Source organism: Petaurus breviceps, unplaced genomic scaffold (assembly GCF_028583685.1).
Source record: "Petaurus breviceps papuanus isolate PSGF00001 unplaced genomic scaffold, PetGlider_PUasm1.0 76, whole genome shotgun sequence".
NCBI lineage: Eukaryota > Metazoa > Chordata > Mammalia > Diprotodontia > Petauridae > Petaurus > Petaurus breviceps.
This window is the reverse complement of record NW_027186473.1, coordinates 13,145,061-13,162,015: the sequence shown is the minus strand read 5'-3', so window position 1 is coordinate 13,162,015 and position 16,955 is coordinate 13,145,061. Positions and strand designations below refer to the sequence as shown.

Sequence of the window (16,955 nt, the reverse complement as noted above, 5' to 3'; positions counted from 1 at the left end):
CAAAGTTTTTCACAAAAGCCGTTCTTTCTATAGGTCCCTCATTTCTTTTAGCTGAGGGTCTATCCCCATTTTCTCCAACCCAAAAGATACTCCTTTGCACAGACTTTTTCTTATGACTCCTATCAAAAAGCCCTGGGATATTTATCTCTGCCTTTCTTCCTTCCCCCTTCTCTTCTCATGCCATATAAAGTATCTCTTCATAAAATGGAAACCTGGACAATCGCTTCTCATTGGCTTTGTTCCCTGTAAAGATTTTGCCTTTTAACAACAACAATAATATAAGACAAATGGCACCAAGGAAATATTTTGTGTGCCTACTCTGAAATAGCTGGGTAAGTTCATGAAAGAGGTAATGATCAAGTTATAAAGCCTTAAATACTCAAAGGCAATCACACACACACACACACACACACACACACACACACACACACACACACACACACACACATAAAACCAGGCTTCTCGATCCACTGAATGTTAGTACTTCATACTTCACAAGAAATCCTTACCCCGTCTAACACCTGCAGCTCCCTGGATAACTTTTCGGCAAAAGCTTCGGCGTTAGAGATTGCATATGCACAGCCCTCCATCATTATCTCGATATCCTGCTCTTCTCTTGCAGTTAGCTCTTGATACTCATCTACAGCTTCTTCATCCCCTCCTGTCACACTCTGATTCTCTCCACTTGGAACAGACTCTTAAAGAGTAGTGAAGGAAAAATCGAAATTATGGAAGCCAAAAATAAGAAGTAGAAATAATAGTAATTTACTTGAGCCTAGATAGGATCAGCTGTAAGCAAAGGTCATATTCAGTAGTAGTAAAAAAAAAAAAAAAAAGAATAATTCACAGTCAATAGAAGCAAATCAAAAAACATTATTTTTGTAAAACACTTTATATCCTATGGAGATGAAGCACTACATAAAAAGACACAAATTAAAAAAAAAAACATAAAACTAAAATCACTAATTTACAAATATTAAGTTTTAGTCATGACATTCAAAAGCCATGGCTGAAATCTGAAAACCCCATTTTCTTACCTCAGATAGTTACTATACCTTAATTAAAAACACTGATTGTAAATTCTGAACATATGAAAAGTATCTTAGCCTACTTTTTGAAATAATAGTAAACAAGAACTGAGAGATTTACTATAGTACCAATCTCTTAGAGTATATCTTAGGCTTCGAACATGGTAAATGAACTTTCTTTTTACACATTTAAATGACATTTTACATACAACTTTAAAATTTCTATGGGCCTGCTGAAGAAATTTTCACATAGACAATAAGAGTAACAATAACATGAATTTGAGGAATTTAAAAAATGAAAAGAGGTGTCCTTGGTGTTTTATAATATAAAATTTTGGGATAATTTCTGGATAATGTTATCAGTTAAAATATTTGAGGGAACCTAAATACTTGGAAATCATTATCTCTAGTCAATTGTATAAACATACTAAGAACATGGTAGGAAAGCAACACAATTGGAGATTTTTAAAGGTTAAAAACCACAGCATTTCATTTCTGTATACTTGATGGGTAGCTTCCAATTTAAATAAAAAGCTCTGAGTGACCCTAATATTATTCAGATATAAAGTGTTAATTTGTATAAGAAGGACATCTGGGTAAATGTGACCTTTGATACATGGTATAAGCTTATTATTGACCACCAAGACAGACCAAAAAACAAAACCTGAAACAAAAACAAACATAAAACAATACAAGATTTAAGTGCTCAAAATGAGGACAAATGAAGTGAATTCTACCTAAAGGCTAAAGTTTCTGCTATAAATTGTTATAAAAAAAACACTTAGGTAAATGGGATTTGATATATTCTGAACAGGGAGTTACTTTACTGAGATCATCTTAACTTTATAATGGGAAAATTAAATTGCCACATATAACTGATAACCACATATGGATAAAGACTGCCTAAACCATTCTAGCCAGTACTTTATACAAACAGGCATTTTAACAAATTCTTCAGATGATGAAGTTAACTGTTATAGCAGTCTTTTCCTTCATTAGAAATAATCCTTTAGAGGCCAATGATGAAAATGTCATTAATGATGTTGCACTATGGATTTTATAGCAATGACCTTGTCCCTACACACAATTTCATAAAATATGCAACCAACAATACATAACATCAAATGGTAAATAGTTAAAATTATACAGAAGAAAAAGAAAAGGTGTTACGCACCTTCTGTAACTTTAGGCAGTTCTGGAGAATAAAAAGGTATGAAAGAAGCAGAGGAAAGTAAGCAAAGAATATTAGCTGGGTGGCAAAGTATACAGGTTTAATGTGTATTTTTTTTTTAAATACTGCACTGTAACTCATTTGAACTTCATGGTAACATAATGTTTCAAAGACAATTTAATATTCAATCATAAGGGGAGGTTACTAAATGAACGGAAAGGTCAAAAACTCTTCTTAGCATTCTGAACAACTCAAATTATTTTCGGAAATAATATAAGTCCCATATAAAAACATAAATATATTCAGAAATTGACTATAGACTTATTTTCCTTTTACTTCTCTAACTGTTGTTTCTTAATAGATCTATAAAAATATGGGATTTCTTGTTCTTAGGAGGAAAAAAATCTAATAAATAGATCATTTATATCATTTTAGAGTCTTGCCCAGCTATTTCCGCACAAAGAACAAATTCTTCACATAGTAACTACTTGACAATGGGGTAGCCACAATAGATTCCAGTTGTATTAGAAAGAACAAGGTTGAAGCAATTCAATGAGCACACTCAGGATTAGATGAGACTAGATTTTAAGGATTCAAATAAAAATCTTTTATTTAACTGAATAAAGAATAAATGCATCATTTAAAGAACAACAGGAAAACTTAAACAACTTCCTCTCTTAACAAATTCCTATTTCAAAACTGTATATTCTTAGAAAGCCACAATTCCTCAGCATGAATCTTTTGTATAATTTCTCCAAAGAATAACAATTCATGTAATTTCATTTAGTGTTGATATATTAAGTGCATTAAGACTCATCTAGCTTAAAGATAAGTTAACTCTAAAATGATCATGTAAAGAAAGTAGGGAAAATTTTAAAAAGCAGGTTAAGTCATGTTAGTTGCAATGAACAATCTTGGACCCAGAGAACAGATGATGAAACACTTAACCTTCTCAATAGAGAGATAGGAGATTATGTGGGTAACATAAACCATCAGAAATAATCTTTCGGTCCATTTAGCTAAACTGTTCTTCCTTATTAGAACAGAGAGAGAGAGTTCAGTAAGGGGAAGTATAGTTTGGGAAATTATCAGTGTAAAAAACAAAATATCAATAAAACTTAATAATAATTTTTTAAAAAACCAATTATAAAGATCAGCTAGTTACTACACTATTGCAAAGAGTACAGTGCTTTGTTTTTTTTCTTTTGGCAGAGGGAAGGCAAGGCAGGTGGGGTGAAGTGACTTGCCCAAGGTCACACAGCTAGTGTTATGTGTCTGAAGTGAATTTGAACTCAGGTCCTCCTGACTCCAGGACTGGTACTCTATTCACTGTGCCACCTATTTGCCTGTGAACAGTTTTCTTAAAAAAGAAAACTATAGTTCTTGCCTTATGTAAGTGGACCATTCAGCAGACCTCTAGGTAAAGTGATTTTTACATAATGTGAATCTGCCCACATGTATAAGGAGAAAGGGAGAAAAGATGAAGTAGAGTACTGTGGAGTAAGGGGGTTGGCACATGGTTCAAGGACACATGAAGGCCAGGGACAAAGAAGCAAGAGCAGGAGGAAAAACATGCAGGGTTGAGGGCAGAATAGAAATATGTTGGGGCCTGGCATGGACAGAGACAGTAATGGAAGGGCAACATGCAGGGGTCAGGTACAAACATGAGGTACCCAAGCAATGATGTCACATGGTGACAAGACACATGGGTGGATGGGCCAAGCAGAGCAAGTCTCCTCTCTCAGCACCCTGAGGTCTCAAACCAATGCCCCCTGCCATGCAGTGGCAGGAATCTCTTCAGTCTCTCAGCATGTTGGTTCTGCTTTCGCTTGGGTGGGTTTTGGGGTTTTTTTGGGGGGATGGACTGAGGGAGTAGAATGGGAGGCTGCAGAACACCAAGCCAGGCAGATTCTAGGCCGGCATGGAGACAGAGCACAGTACTGTACAATAAAGTTAACAAAAGTGGGTTTTTTTTGGAATGCAGATTTCTTTCATAATTCTTTACATAAAGTTGAATTTCTGTAAATTGTTTGTATAAGCTACCCAGGTATTAATTCAAGGAGATGAAACATCATGATTTCAGAATAACAAGATTTGTACTCAATCATATCAAGTATGTAGGCATTTAGGGAGTTGAAAGCTACACCCTGAACTCAGTGAAAACAGAAATTTCCATTTAAGGCTGATGAATGAGTAGTTCTCAAAATATGTCCCTATAGTTCTCCAGGTACTCTTTAGGCTTATCTCTTGTAGTGTTAATATTTATGATGTCTTCACTTTTGTTTCTGGCCTTATTTGGTTATGATTTTAATAAGAAGTGGAGCCTTACAAAGTCCTATTAAAATCAACAGCTCTCTTCCCAATGGTTCTGTTAAGACTGTACTGTGGTGGAAAGGTAAGGCAGGTGTAACAAGAACTGAATCATCTGAGAATCACTGTTCTGTGGAGTTTATCATTTATTTACCTATTAAGTTTAAGGAACAAACAAGAAAGTTTGTTCACAACACAGTAAGTAAGACAGTTAAGTCCACATTGAAAAGTGAAATGTTAATGTTAGGTTATTTTAAATGACACATTAGGAAACAATTTTTCCATTCCTATAGTATTAAGAGCTGATTTCATGCCAAGTTTAAAACACTTTTTTTTTTTAAAGCAATCAGGGTTAAGTAACTTGCTCAAGGTTACATGGCCAGTTATTATTTCTGGGTGTGATGCTGAGTATCTGAGCCCGGATTTGATCCAGGTCATCCTGACACTGAAGCCGGTGCTCTTACTCGCTGAGCCACCTGGCCGCCCCTAAGCAATTGGGGTTAAGTAACTTGCTCAAGGTTACATGGCCAGGTGTTTCTGGGTGGGTGCTAAGTGTCTGAGCCCGGGATTCGATCTCCAGGTCTTCTCAACACTGGAGCCGGTGCTCTTACTTGCTGTAATACCTGGCTGCCCCTAAAACACTTTTTTTTATAATTAGTAAACCACATCCTAGAGAACTGCTAGCTTCTACTATGAAGAAGAGATATATGGGACAGTAGAAGAAAGCTCTGGACTAGAAATTAGAAGAGATGGAGAAATTTTAATCTGATAATAATTCACTGTGTGGTCTCAGGCAAATTACATAACTTTCCTGGGCCTGTTTCTTCATCTGTAAAATGAGGGTTGGAGCAAAGCTCATTTTAGGTATTCAAGATTTAAGATCAACTTTTTGGCCCATATTGGACTCCTAGGAAAGATGACTAACTCATTTTCTCCCACTTCCACATGTAGGAGCCCTTAAACTTTCCCTCAAAACTAAGGCATTATGTGCCATAAATCCATTGCCAGTTTCTACCTCACTAACTAAAAAGCAGCCAATAAATGGTGAAGTGAAAGTTTACTATATGTAAAGGAAAATTCATAATGATTATAGAGAAGGAGTGGTAAAAAAGTACAATTCAAAAGAAAGGGACAGAGTCCAGTGAGTATGAAGTTACCAATTTCCACTTTTAATGCAATTTGTAGTGGGGGCCAGGGAAAGCAATAGACTTTTATTGAACTTTAGCTCTTTGTTCGTCTCTGCAATAACTTATTTCAACTACTTTCTTCAATAAAGATAAAGAAGATAATTCAAACTTATATCCTCAAGGCTTAAGCTGTTTTCTCCCACTATTTCTTAATATAAAAGATTTTTAGAAGTAAAATTTCCTTTAGTATATCTTTAAATTTTAGTTACATTAAGACTTTTGTATTACCTAATTAAACAACTTGAATACTTGATCGAAATTAGATATTATTCTAGAAGCACATGCTGAACATAAGAAACCTACTACCTAAATTAAATTAGTTTTTCATTTAAATAATTAAAGCAAAAACACATATTTATAATATATTTGATTTTATGCATAAACATTAGCTGGACTTTTACCTTCTAAAAGTTGTGAACTAACATTGACGAAATCAATTTTCTTTCGAAGATATCTCTGATTCAATTTCCAAATACAGGAAATAAATGCATTCTTTTCTGCAGTGCTGCTGGCAACCCACTTGTATATTTTTTCAAAATGTAAATCAAATTCAGGATTCTCCTACAAATAAATACAAATGGAAAAAAAATTTTTGTGATCATTGACTTTTTCATTATCACTATGTAGATAATGGAGATATACTCTAACACAAAGAAAAGCAATATTTTAGGTAGGAATTAGTCTTATTAATTGCATTTTAAAACTAAAGAAGTGATTTGTTGATGTTAATAACTCAGAAAAGACACTGAATTAAAACTACAATGAAAACATTGTTTTAAAAAAAAAACCTTTACAGGGGCGGCCAGGTAGCACAGCGAGTAAGAGCACCGGCTCCAGTGTTGAGAAGACCTGGAGATCGAATCCCGGGCTCAGACACTTAGCACCCACCCAGAAACACCTGGCCGTGTAACCTTGAGCAAGTTACTTAACCCCAATTGCTTAGGGGCGGCCAGGTGGCTCAGCGAGTAAGAGTACCGGCTCCAGTATTGGGACGACCTGGAGATCGAATCCCGGGCTCAGACACTCAGCATCACACCCAGAAATAACTGGCCATGTAACCTTGAACAAGTTACTTAACCCCGATTGCTAAAAAACAACAACAACAAAAAAAACCTTTACATAAAATACATTTTTTTTTCTTTTTTCCAGGGCAGCTAGTTGGTGCAATGAATAGAGCACAGGCCCTGGAATCAGGAAGACCTGAGTTCAAATGAGGTCTCAGACACTTAACACTTACTAGCTCTGTGATCTTGGGCAAGTGACTTAACCCCAATTGCCCTGCCTTCCCCCCTTCCAAATACACACACACACACACACAAGCTTAAAAAAAAAAAAAGAAAAATTGTCATTTAGAACATATGGGAAATGAAGAGTTCAATTTTTAGTTCAAAGGTTTGGGCTAACTCAAATAACTCAAGCTACTTCAAATAGTTTACCTTTTATATACCTTAAACCCACAAATTAATATTAAAGGGCAGACACTGGGAAAAGAAAAATCACTTCTTCAATCCCTATGATCGGGCCATCTCTTTTCTCTAAAGTGTAAGATTATTGCTCCTCTGATTATATAAAAGTTAATTTGGATCACCAAAACCTGTCTGTTAAGCACTAGTTTCTTCTGAGGGACAATGAAAATAAAACTTGTTTCTGGAGTTTTCCAGTTGATAAGGTGTATAGGACATAAAAATACAAATAATGTGTTTATCTGGATCTGGGCATTGATAGCATCACAGATTTGGAGTTGGAAAAGCCTTTGGAGGTCAGTAAGCTGAATACCAAACCTTAGAATTTTGGTGACTCCATTAAAGTATAGATACTCTTATGAGGTGCAACTACAACAGCTAGACAGTAATCTTTGTCTTTAATATTTTTTCCACCAATAATGTGCTTGTTGAGAACAATATGAAACAAGAACATATGAACACATAGTGTTTCACATTTTTAAAAGTTCAGAGATTTTTTAAAACACTATTTCTTTAAGTTCTCATGAAGCAAAAAGGTGGCAAATACAGAAGAAACCCCTTTTTAATATTTATGTTGAATAATAATGATTGAATCGTGCCTTTTTAAGACACATACTATATAAGACTTTTTTTTTTTAAGCAACTGGGGTTAAGTAACTTGCTCAAGGTTACATGGCAAGGTGTTTCTGGGTGGGTACTAAGTGTCTGAGCCCGGATTCGATCCCAGGTCATCCCGACCCTGGGGCCAGTGCTCTTACTCACTGGCCACCTCTTATATCAGACTTTTAACATACATAGCTATGATGTACCAGAGACAGGATCTAATTTTATACAACAAGATTCACATAATAGTTATCTGTAGATTAATAAGGAGATATTTAAGCTTAATAGATAGTCACAAAAATTAAAAATCTGTACTTACCAATGAAAAGATACTTGCAATAGGGCTAGCAAAATGTAAGAATATTTGGCAACTGAAACAAAACTTTATGGGAAATGATAGCTTTACTGGGAATATTTCCCATAGTGCCACAAAAAAGCTGAGTGTTCCAGCTGCAATACTCAACAGATCCATGTATGATACCAAATGGCTAAGGTTAGCATATACATAAACATTTTATATATGTACACACAGAATGCACTGGTGTCTACATAAAAAGAAAAAAAAAGCCCTTTTGTAGCAGTGAGGAAGCCCTTTTGTAGCAGTGAGTTGTCAGGTGTGAGGAAGCATTTTTAGGCATTCAGCAAAGTGAGTAAATTGCCAATGAGGTTACAAAGTACAGAACTAATGAAGAGAAAAAAAGTTTAGGAATTAATATGAATTTTTAATAAAGGTGGGTTATATGTTTCTGAGAAGATCGTAAACAGAAAACCATAAAACTACTAAAGCTTACTTTACTTGCCTCAGATTCTTTTGAGATTTAAAAAAAAATCAAAAAACAAAAAAATCCCGTTTCTATTCTCTACCTAAATTCTCCTGAAAAGATCTCTGTGCTTTCCTGGTAAGCATGCAGATGAACAACATTTTCCCATGTTAAGAATTCATGCAGATAAAAATCATTCATTCAGATAAAAAAGGTCCATCTCTATTTGCATTATATTTCATATGTTTTATAAATTATTTATTTTTCTGTAATTTTTATCAATATATGCTTGTAGCAAAGAGTAAATTTACCTAAACCTTGATGTTACCCTCATAAAAATATAGATGATTTATATTATGAGGCACTAGATTTTAAAAAAAAATTTGGACCCATAATTAACTCCTAGGATGCAAACTCCCTCCAGTGATACAAACTGCCAAACTATCTGTAACTTCATCTCAATGAGTTGCCTAAGATTCAGGGAGATGTTAAGTAACTTGCCCACAGTCAAACAGCTAATATGTTTCAGAGGTAGTACTTGATTCCTGTTAGTAGACTGGCCCTCTATATATGGCATCCTTCCTCCCTTTATTAGATGTTTGAGATGGGGAACATATGTATTATAGGTGCCTAAGTACTTGTACTTTTTGTCTTGAATCTAACAATTCAAATGCCACCACAATGATATTTTTATTTTTGCAGTACTTTGCTTTTTAAAAACTTGAATTTGAGGCAGCTAGGTGGTGCAATCAATAGAGTGCTGTGGACCTGAGTTCAAATCCTGCCTCAGACACTTACTAGCTGTGTGACCTTAGGCAAGTCACTTAACCCTGATGGCTTCCAAAAAAAGTCATAAATCCGTCATTTCTTAACCCAACTAAAGGTAACAGTATAAAAAGATTAATCTCCCTTCCTTGTAGGGGAAAAAAAAATTAAACAGTGACTTTAACTAAATCAATGTATCTAGCAGACAGGATTGTAAACTACAAGTAGAGATAAACTATGTTTTAGTTAATATATGTATCTCTTCCCATTGCCTGACAATGAGTTGTACAGTAGGCATTTAATAATATTTGTCAAACTGAATTTAATTCAAAAAATAACTGGATACTACTTTCTCATTAATTGCCATTTAGCCATACTGGTGAATTATACATGACTCTTGAGTAAAATACTGTATAATACATAGTTGTATAATTTGACAATATAACAAAACCACTGAAAAAAAATCCACACATTCGTAACATTCTCTTATAGTAACAAATATAACAGCATTATATGAAATTGTTATATTAGCATAATGTATGTAATAACTTAAAATTCTAAACACTATATGATTAACAAAAATATATGGATAAATTAGTCAACAAGCATTTATTAAGTGCTAACTATTTCCCAGGAACTGTATTAAAGACTGGGAATATGAAGAGTCCACTTGCTTTAGTTTACATGAATTTTGCTGGATATCAGGATTATAGCCAGAGTAGCTTTAGGAAACGGGAAAAAGTCAAATCTTTTGGAATAAAGTATAACACAGCATACATGACAGCATGAAAAGAAGATAGGAAGACAAGGGGAAGGAAAGAAAAATACCAAATAGAAAAGATTTATTAACAAAATTACACTAGAAAATAATTTATTAACAAAAATTACACCAGAAAATAATTTTGGGAAAATTAAATTATTAAAGCCAATTATTTTAAAAAAATATTTTAAAAGCCCAACTATAACATAAGTTAAATAGCAGTTAATATTTGTCAGTAGCTGTGGTGAGGCAGAAGACAGGGAAGAATGAATGTTTTTTAAATCAATCATTCTTAGTTCCCATGGGACAGTAGCCACAGAAAAGACAAGCTTAGATAAGCCTCGAAGACATAAAATTTTCTTATAAAGTGCATGGCATTTCATAAGCAAGCCCAGGTCAAAGTGCTAAGAATAAAGACATACTTTAATGGCATCTTTGGCATCCACCACAGCAAGATCTCGCAGGGCCCAAGCAATTTGTCTTTTGTAGAAGTCTCCCTTATCAGATTTCTTCACTTTCACCACATTCACCTGTACTGGTCGTTCAGTTGTCACTGTTGAGTAAAATACATAAGTACTTTAATAATAATTTTTTGACCTTATATCCTTCTAATGTGTGTGTGTGTGTGTGTGTGTGTATATATATATACTGCCCAAGTAGTCTCCATATGTCAAGGATATCTTACACATTTTTAAATGGATGGGTAAGATGGTACTGAAATTTTTACTTCGTAATCAAGAATTTAAACTTACACCATTGCCTTCTGAATACTTCTATACCTTTGTATTTAAACCTTAAAAAGAGCATTTTTCTTTTATGCAAAGTAATGGAAAATTAACTGGCTGCAGCTGCAACTTCAAAAATTACAGTAAAAATGAGGTTTAATATGAAGAATAAATTTCCCTTACAAAAAATAAATGACATCAAAAGAATATTTTCTATAAATTGAAATACCCACCTGTGGCACACAAAAAACAGTTTTTCTTCTTTTTCCCTGCTTTGCAGACATTCACAATGCTCAGTAAACGTTCATCATTTGGAGTGAAAATATCTCTTTGTAATGCATGCTTGATTGCAGTCATTTTTTCTTAGCTGAAAAATTCAGAATATGAATACTGTACAGAATGCCAATGAATCATTTTAAACTAACTTTTGAGTTATTTAGTTTTCCCGTTGAAGAAAAAAAAAACTATGTATGCCCAATGGAAAATTTTAGGTAAATGTTTTTATACAGATATTACAAGATGTCAAATAGTTAAAAATCAAAACAGAGAAAGTACTTTAAAATAGTATTTCATAATATCAAGAGGTCCTCTAAAATGCTATCCTGACTCAAACTTATTCTTATTTTTTCAAGGTTACCATTTTGCATAATAATTTCTTTTTTAAATTTAAAAAATTTTTTCCAGCTATGTAAGCAGAAAACTAGAGTGTAAAAAAAAATCTTGAAATGACAAGAAGTAGGGTTAGATCATTGCTTTTCAAAATATGGTCTAAATTACCCTACCAAACCTTTATAATTCCCATTGGGCGTCACTGTCCTAATTACAAGATGATGGCCTTGGAAACCACTGGCTCCATTTCTTCTCTTCTCCAGATTTCATTGGGAAGAAGCAGAGCCAGAATTTACTGGCTTTCCCACTGACCCAGTATCCTCTGCCCATCCATGTTTCAGTTTTCTGAGAGCTGATATACCCATCTCACTGAGCAGTCCCAATCACAAACTCTACCAAGAGACTGAGAAGCTGACACTTAATTGGGGGCTTCAAAGCCTTTAAACTGATTAGAGATCTTCAAGAGATCATACAAGTCTCTATCTCTGTGGATGGTACCATTATCCTCAAAATCTAGAAATTCTCTTTGACTAAACCTTCCATACTCAGCCAATTGCCAAGTTCTGGTGATTTTATCTCAGAAATTCTTAAATTCTTCTTTTTCACACTTCTGCTATCCTAATCCAGGCCACCATTGCCTTTTGTCTAAATTATTCTAATATCTTCCCAATTGTTTTCCTGTCTTAAGTCTATCCTTCATATAGATTCCAAAGTAATCTTTTTTTTTTTTTATGGTGCTATTTTTAAATAGATTTTATTCTCCAGGACAATTGCATTTCCACTTGTTTACAGTACTGATAAAGTGCAATGTTGTTCACTTCTCTCTCTCTGCCCACATGTAGCAGCAAGCACCCCAGTGTCCCCAGGGTGCCTGCTCACACAGGTTCTTGGATCTGCTTTGTTAAAGGAAAGCAACTCAAAATGGGTTAACAAGCTTACTTTAATCAGTCAGACATATATAGTTTACCTTGTTCAGGAGAAAAGGTCAGCACCCTGAACCTCAAAGCATACAGGCAGAATTATCAAGACAGAAACATCAAGTAGACAGCTTTCCAAACTGTCCAACCATTACATCCATACCCAGTCAACATCTGGGTTTCCACATTCTGGGTTTTTCAAAGCCGGGGGACTCTCAACAACGGCTTCCCAGAATTCAGATCAAATCACAAAACACTTCTCAAAGTGAGTCCCAAAACAAAGCTACACATCAGGGCTTATATAGCCTTCTCCTGGCTCAGAGAATGTAACAACCTTATTGACTCACTGGCCAATCAAGAAGTATCTACTGAAAAACAAGCCTCCCACCCCAGGCTTCAGGTGCACATTAGCCTAGGGGCAGGGAAGATCTTTAAAATTTACATTTCCATTACACCACATTCAAGTATTCAGAATGCCCAGATTTACACAGTAGCTTTAAATGATACTTTTAAACTGCTACTGCCTTAGCTAGAAATTTGAGTCCTTCAATTTTTGGAAAGCTGTGTAGAACGCTCTTTCTTCTGGTGTGTCTGATCAACCTCTTCAATGGTGGGTCCAGAAGAAGCACCTCCAGGTAGGGCTGCTCCACTCCCTGGGAACCCACCAGGCATGCCTCCTGCACTCTGGTACAGCTTAGTAATGGTGGGGTTGCAGACCTCCTCCAATTCTTTCTGCTGATGCTCAGATTCTTCCTTCTCAGCAGTCTGGTTCTTATCCAGCCAGCTGATTATTTCATTACATTTATCAAGGATCATCTGTTTTCATCACCAATTTTGCCTTGCAGTTTTCCATATGGTTGCTTTCATGTTGAAGGCAGAAGATTCAAGAGAGGTCTTAGAAGACGCCTTGTCTCTCTGCTTCTCATCCTCAGCCTTGTATTTCTCAGCCTCCTGGACCATGCCCTCGCTCAATGTCTTCTTTGCTCAGACGTCCTTTATCATCGGTGATGGTGATCTTGTTCTGCTTGACTGTGCTCTTATCCACAGCAGAATGGAGGATGCCATTTGCATCAATGTCAAATGTTACTTCAATCTGAGAAACACCCCTGGGTGCTGGGGGGGAGGGGTTCCTGTGAGCTCAAATTTGCCAAGCAGGTTGTTATACTTTGTCATTGCTCTCTCACCTTCATAAACCTGAATAAGCGCACCAGGCTGTCTGTCTGAATAGGTGGTAAAGGTCTGTGTCTGCTTGGTGGTGATGGTGGTATTACATTTGATCAGAATGGTCATAATTCCACCAGCAGTTTCAATTCCGAGGGAAAGAGTAATGACATCCAGCAACAGCAAGTCCTGCACATTCTCAGATTTATCTCCAGACAAAATGGCAGCCTGGTTAGCTGCACCATAAGCAACAGCCTTATCAGGATTGATACTCTTGTTGAGCTCCTTGCCATTGAAGAAGTGTCGTAAAAGCTTCTGGATTTGGGGGATTTGAATGGCAACACCCACCAGGATGATGTCATGAATCTGAGACTTATCTAGCTTGGCATCTCTTAAGGCCTTCTCCAAAGGGTCTAGCATGCTACGGAAGAGATCAGCTTTCACCTTTTTGAAACAGGCTCTGGTGATTGATGTATAGAAGTCGATACCTTCATAGAGGGAGTCAATCTCAATATTGGCCTGGGTATTGGAAGAGAAGGTATGCTTTGCACGTTCACAAGCAGTGCGAAGATAGTGAAAAGCCCTCTTGTTCTCACTGATGTCCTTCTTGTTCTTTCTCTTGAACTTGGCAATGAAATGGTTGACCATTCGGTTGTCAAAGTCCTCCCCACCCAAGTGGGAGTCCCTCGCTGTGGACTTGACCTCAAAGATGCCATCTTCAACGGTAAGAATGGAGACATCTAAAGTACCACCTCCAAAGTCAAAGATCAACACATTTCTCTTGGCATCAACCTTTTTGTTCAAGCCATAAGCAATAGCAGCAGCAGCAGTTGGCTCATTGATGATTTGGAATACACTGAAACCAGCTCTGCATTACTAGTTGTTCCAATCTTGATCTGCCCTTTCCATTCTTACTACAATACTAATAAATGCTTTCCAAAAACACAACTTTCATCACATCATTCCTTTGCTTAACCTTCAATGGTTTCCTATTTATTACAGGAGCAAATCTGAACTCTTATCTAGACATTTAAAACCACTATAATCTGACATGCTCTATGTATTTAAATTTCTCTCTCCCTATTTCATGATGGGAACTCTAATCTAGCCAGACCTCAATATCCTCATTCTTATTCCCACTTTCATTCCTTTGCATATTTGTGCTTATAAAACATTGTGAAGAAGGGGACTACATTCCCCACAACCACTAGCAACAACTGCTGACCAAAAGATGACCACAGGATCCCTGAAAGCAGACCCCCCCCCCCCAGGCCACCAGCCCTGCTTCCAGTTCAACTTTCATAGCTGACTATGGTTCTATCATCCAAGGGAAGCAACTCTTGTGGAGAAGGGGTCATCCCCACCAACTGTCATTCAGACAGAAGGCATGCCACACAGCAATGTGACACCCTGAAGGAGAGATAAAAGGCACGTGTCAGGCAAGTTAAACCACCCCCACTACATCGACTACCATCTCCTCTCAGACCCTGGTGGAGACACCTAGGACCCTAAACCTAAGAGCTTGGGTATAGGACCACTCCGTAGCCTAGTGACTATAGTCATAATTCTGGAAATCCACCTTTGTGAAGATGTAGTTTGACAATTTCTTGGGTATGTGTGCTTTTAAAGACTCAGAAAAGAAAGTTCTTGCCACCAAAGTCCTTGGCACTGTCAAATGGCTCACCATCAGAAAATGATATGATTTTATCACTGGAAATATTAAAGAGGTATTATCATCTGCTTTGCTACTTCACCCTAAGGATCATGGGATCTTTTATCTGACACTGCTAAAATTTTCTACATATGTTCTCTCTCATTAGAACGTGAGCTCCTTGAACGCAGTGTCTGTTTTACTTTTCTGTCTGTATCCCCAGGGCTTTAGCACAGTGCTTTTCACATATTAAGTACTTCATTCATTCATTCCCTACTTCAACCATCTATTCAAATTCTAACCATTCTTCAAAATCCAACTAAAGTCACAATTTTTCTCTGAAGCCAAGTCCAAATGGATCATAAAACAGATTTAGAGCTAGGACTTTATATGTCACCCAGCCCAACTCGCTTTTTACAGATAAGGAAACTGAGGCCCAGAGGTGCTGCCTGGCCTGCCCAACATCACTTAGTACTATTCCAGCCCATGTAGATTTTTCTCTTAGAGCTCTCCAGTATTTAATTTACCATATAGTCTGACACTTAATCATATTGTCCTTTCCACTAAAATCTTAATCTGATACCACATCATGGCACAGAGGTGAACTCTAGGCTCTCTGTGCTTGTAGAATGCAAACTGTAGCAGGCACTACTAACCTAGAAAGGCATCAAGTGTAAGCCTGGCTATACTTATAGTTCTGTATTTCTGTCATCTGAAGACTAGCTTAGCTAAGTATGAAGCCCCTGAATACCAGCTTAGCCACCACATACAGTGTTTATCTACAGTACTTCAAACATCACCATTATGACAGAGAAGTTGTAGTCTGTCCTAGAAGAACCAATGGCTGCCACTATTGAAACTAAGGATCCTCTTAAGTATTTTTCTCTATGTATTTTACTTATTTGTCTTAAGTCCTTAATTATACTCTAAGATTCTTTGAAGGGAGAAACTGTCTAGTATTTAGGACCACAGATTTATAGCTAGAAGGGATCTTAGAGATAGTTTAATTCAATGTTTTCATTTATTGATAAAGAAACAGGCCCAGAGAAATGAAGTGATTTGCCCAGTCAGAAAGGTATATATATATTCTAGGCCTGACTGCCCTACTTCCATGCCAGACTTAGGCAACTTAGAAACTCTCTGAGCTTTAGTTTTTCTCTTTTGTAAAATAAGTGGTTTGTACAAGGTGAACTCAAAGGTGCCTTCTACCTCTAATAATTAGTGATCCTAATTAGCAATGAAACAAATGAGAAAACATAACAGATCTCATAGAGGATATACAGTTGAAAGAGGAAATAATATATTTTTTTTTTGCTCTTCTCTACCCAGCTGGAAAAATAGAAAAAGTACAAATTACCCCACAGACAAAAATATCCAATTCACCTCTGGAATAGTTCAACTCTGGCAATATAACAACAGTTTCTAGCTAGAGCCATAGAGAATCTAACTCTTTCATTTCAAACATGAGGAAACTGGGGTCTCTGAGAGGCCAAGTGACTCACCCAAGATCGATGACACTTGCTGTGTGTTAGTAGCATGGTTCCTGACTCCTATCCAGTATGCTGACCACTACTCACTTTGCCAGGAACGTTTGGAGGAACCTTACACACTATTCCTTATTTGCTGAAGGCACTCCTGGGACAGTGGAGAACTGAATGCTCACAGGGCTTCTGTGCAGGGCAGAACTCACACAAGGGAAAACCCAGATATGATCTAGAGCAGGAATTCTTAACCCTTTTTTGTGTGAACATCTTTGGCAATCTGATGACACCTATGTATCCTTTTCAGAATTTATTTTAAAAATTTATCATCTAAGGGAATGCTAATTTTCAGGTGGCGGTTAG

At 36.4% G+C, this 16,955-nt stretch overlaps 1 protein-coding gene and 1 pseudogene across 2 annotated transcripts in view; both read right to left on the bottom strand.

Annotated features, from left to right (window-relative positions):
* EXOC1 (exocyst complex component 1) overlaps positions 1–16,955 on the bottom strand; it is a 72,322-nt gene that overhangs the window by 54,358 nt on the left and 1,009 nt on the right. For both annotated transcript variants that reach the window (XM_069105265.1, XM_069105266.1), the window contains exons 2-5: positions 11,007–11,140; positions 10,471–10,601; positions 6,098–6,257; positions 510–697 (exon numbers count right to left, since the gene is read on the bottom strand). In XM_069105265.1, the coding sequence (XP_068961366.1) occupies positions 510–697; positions 6,098–6,257; positions 10,471–10,601; positions 11,007–11,130 (603 nt within the window). In that variant the 5' untranslated portion in view covers positions 11,131–11,140. The remainder of the gene's footprint in view (positions 1–509; positions 698–6,097; positions 6,258–10,470; positions 10,602–11,006; positions 11,141–16,955) is intronic.
* Positions 12,305–16,188, bottom strand: LOC138174723 (heat shock cognate 71 kDa protein pseudogene; annotated as a pseudogene).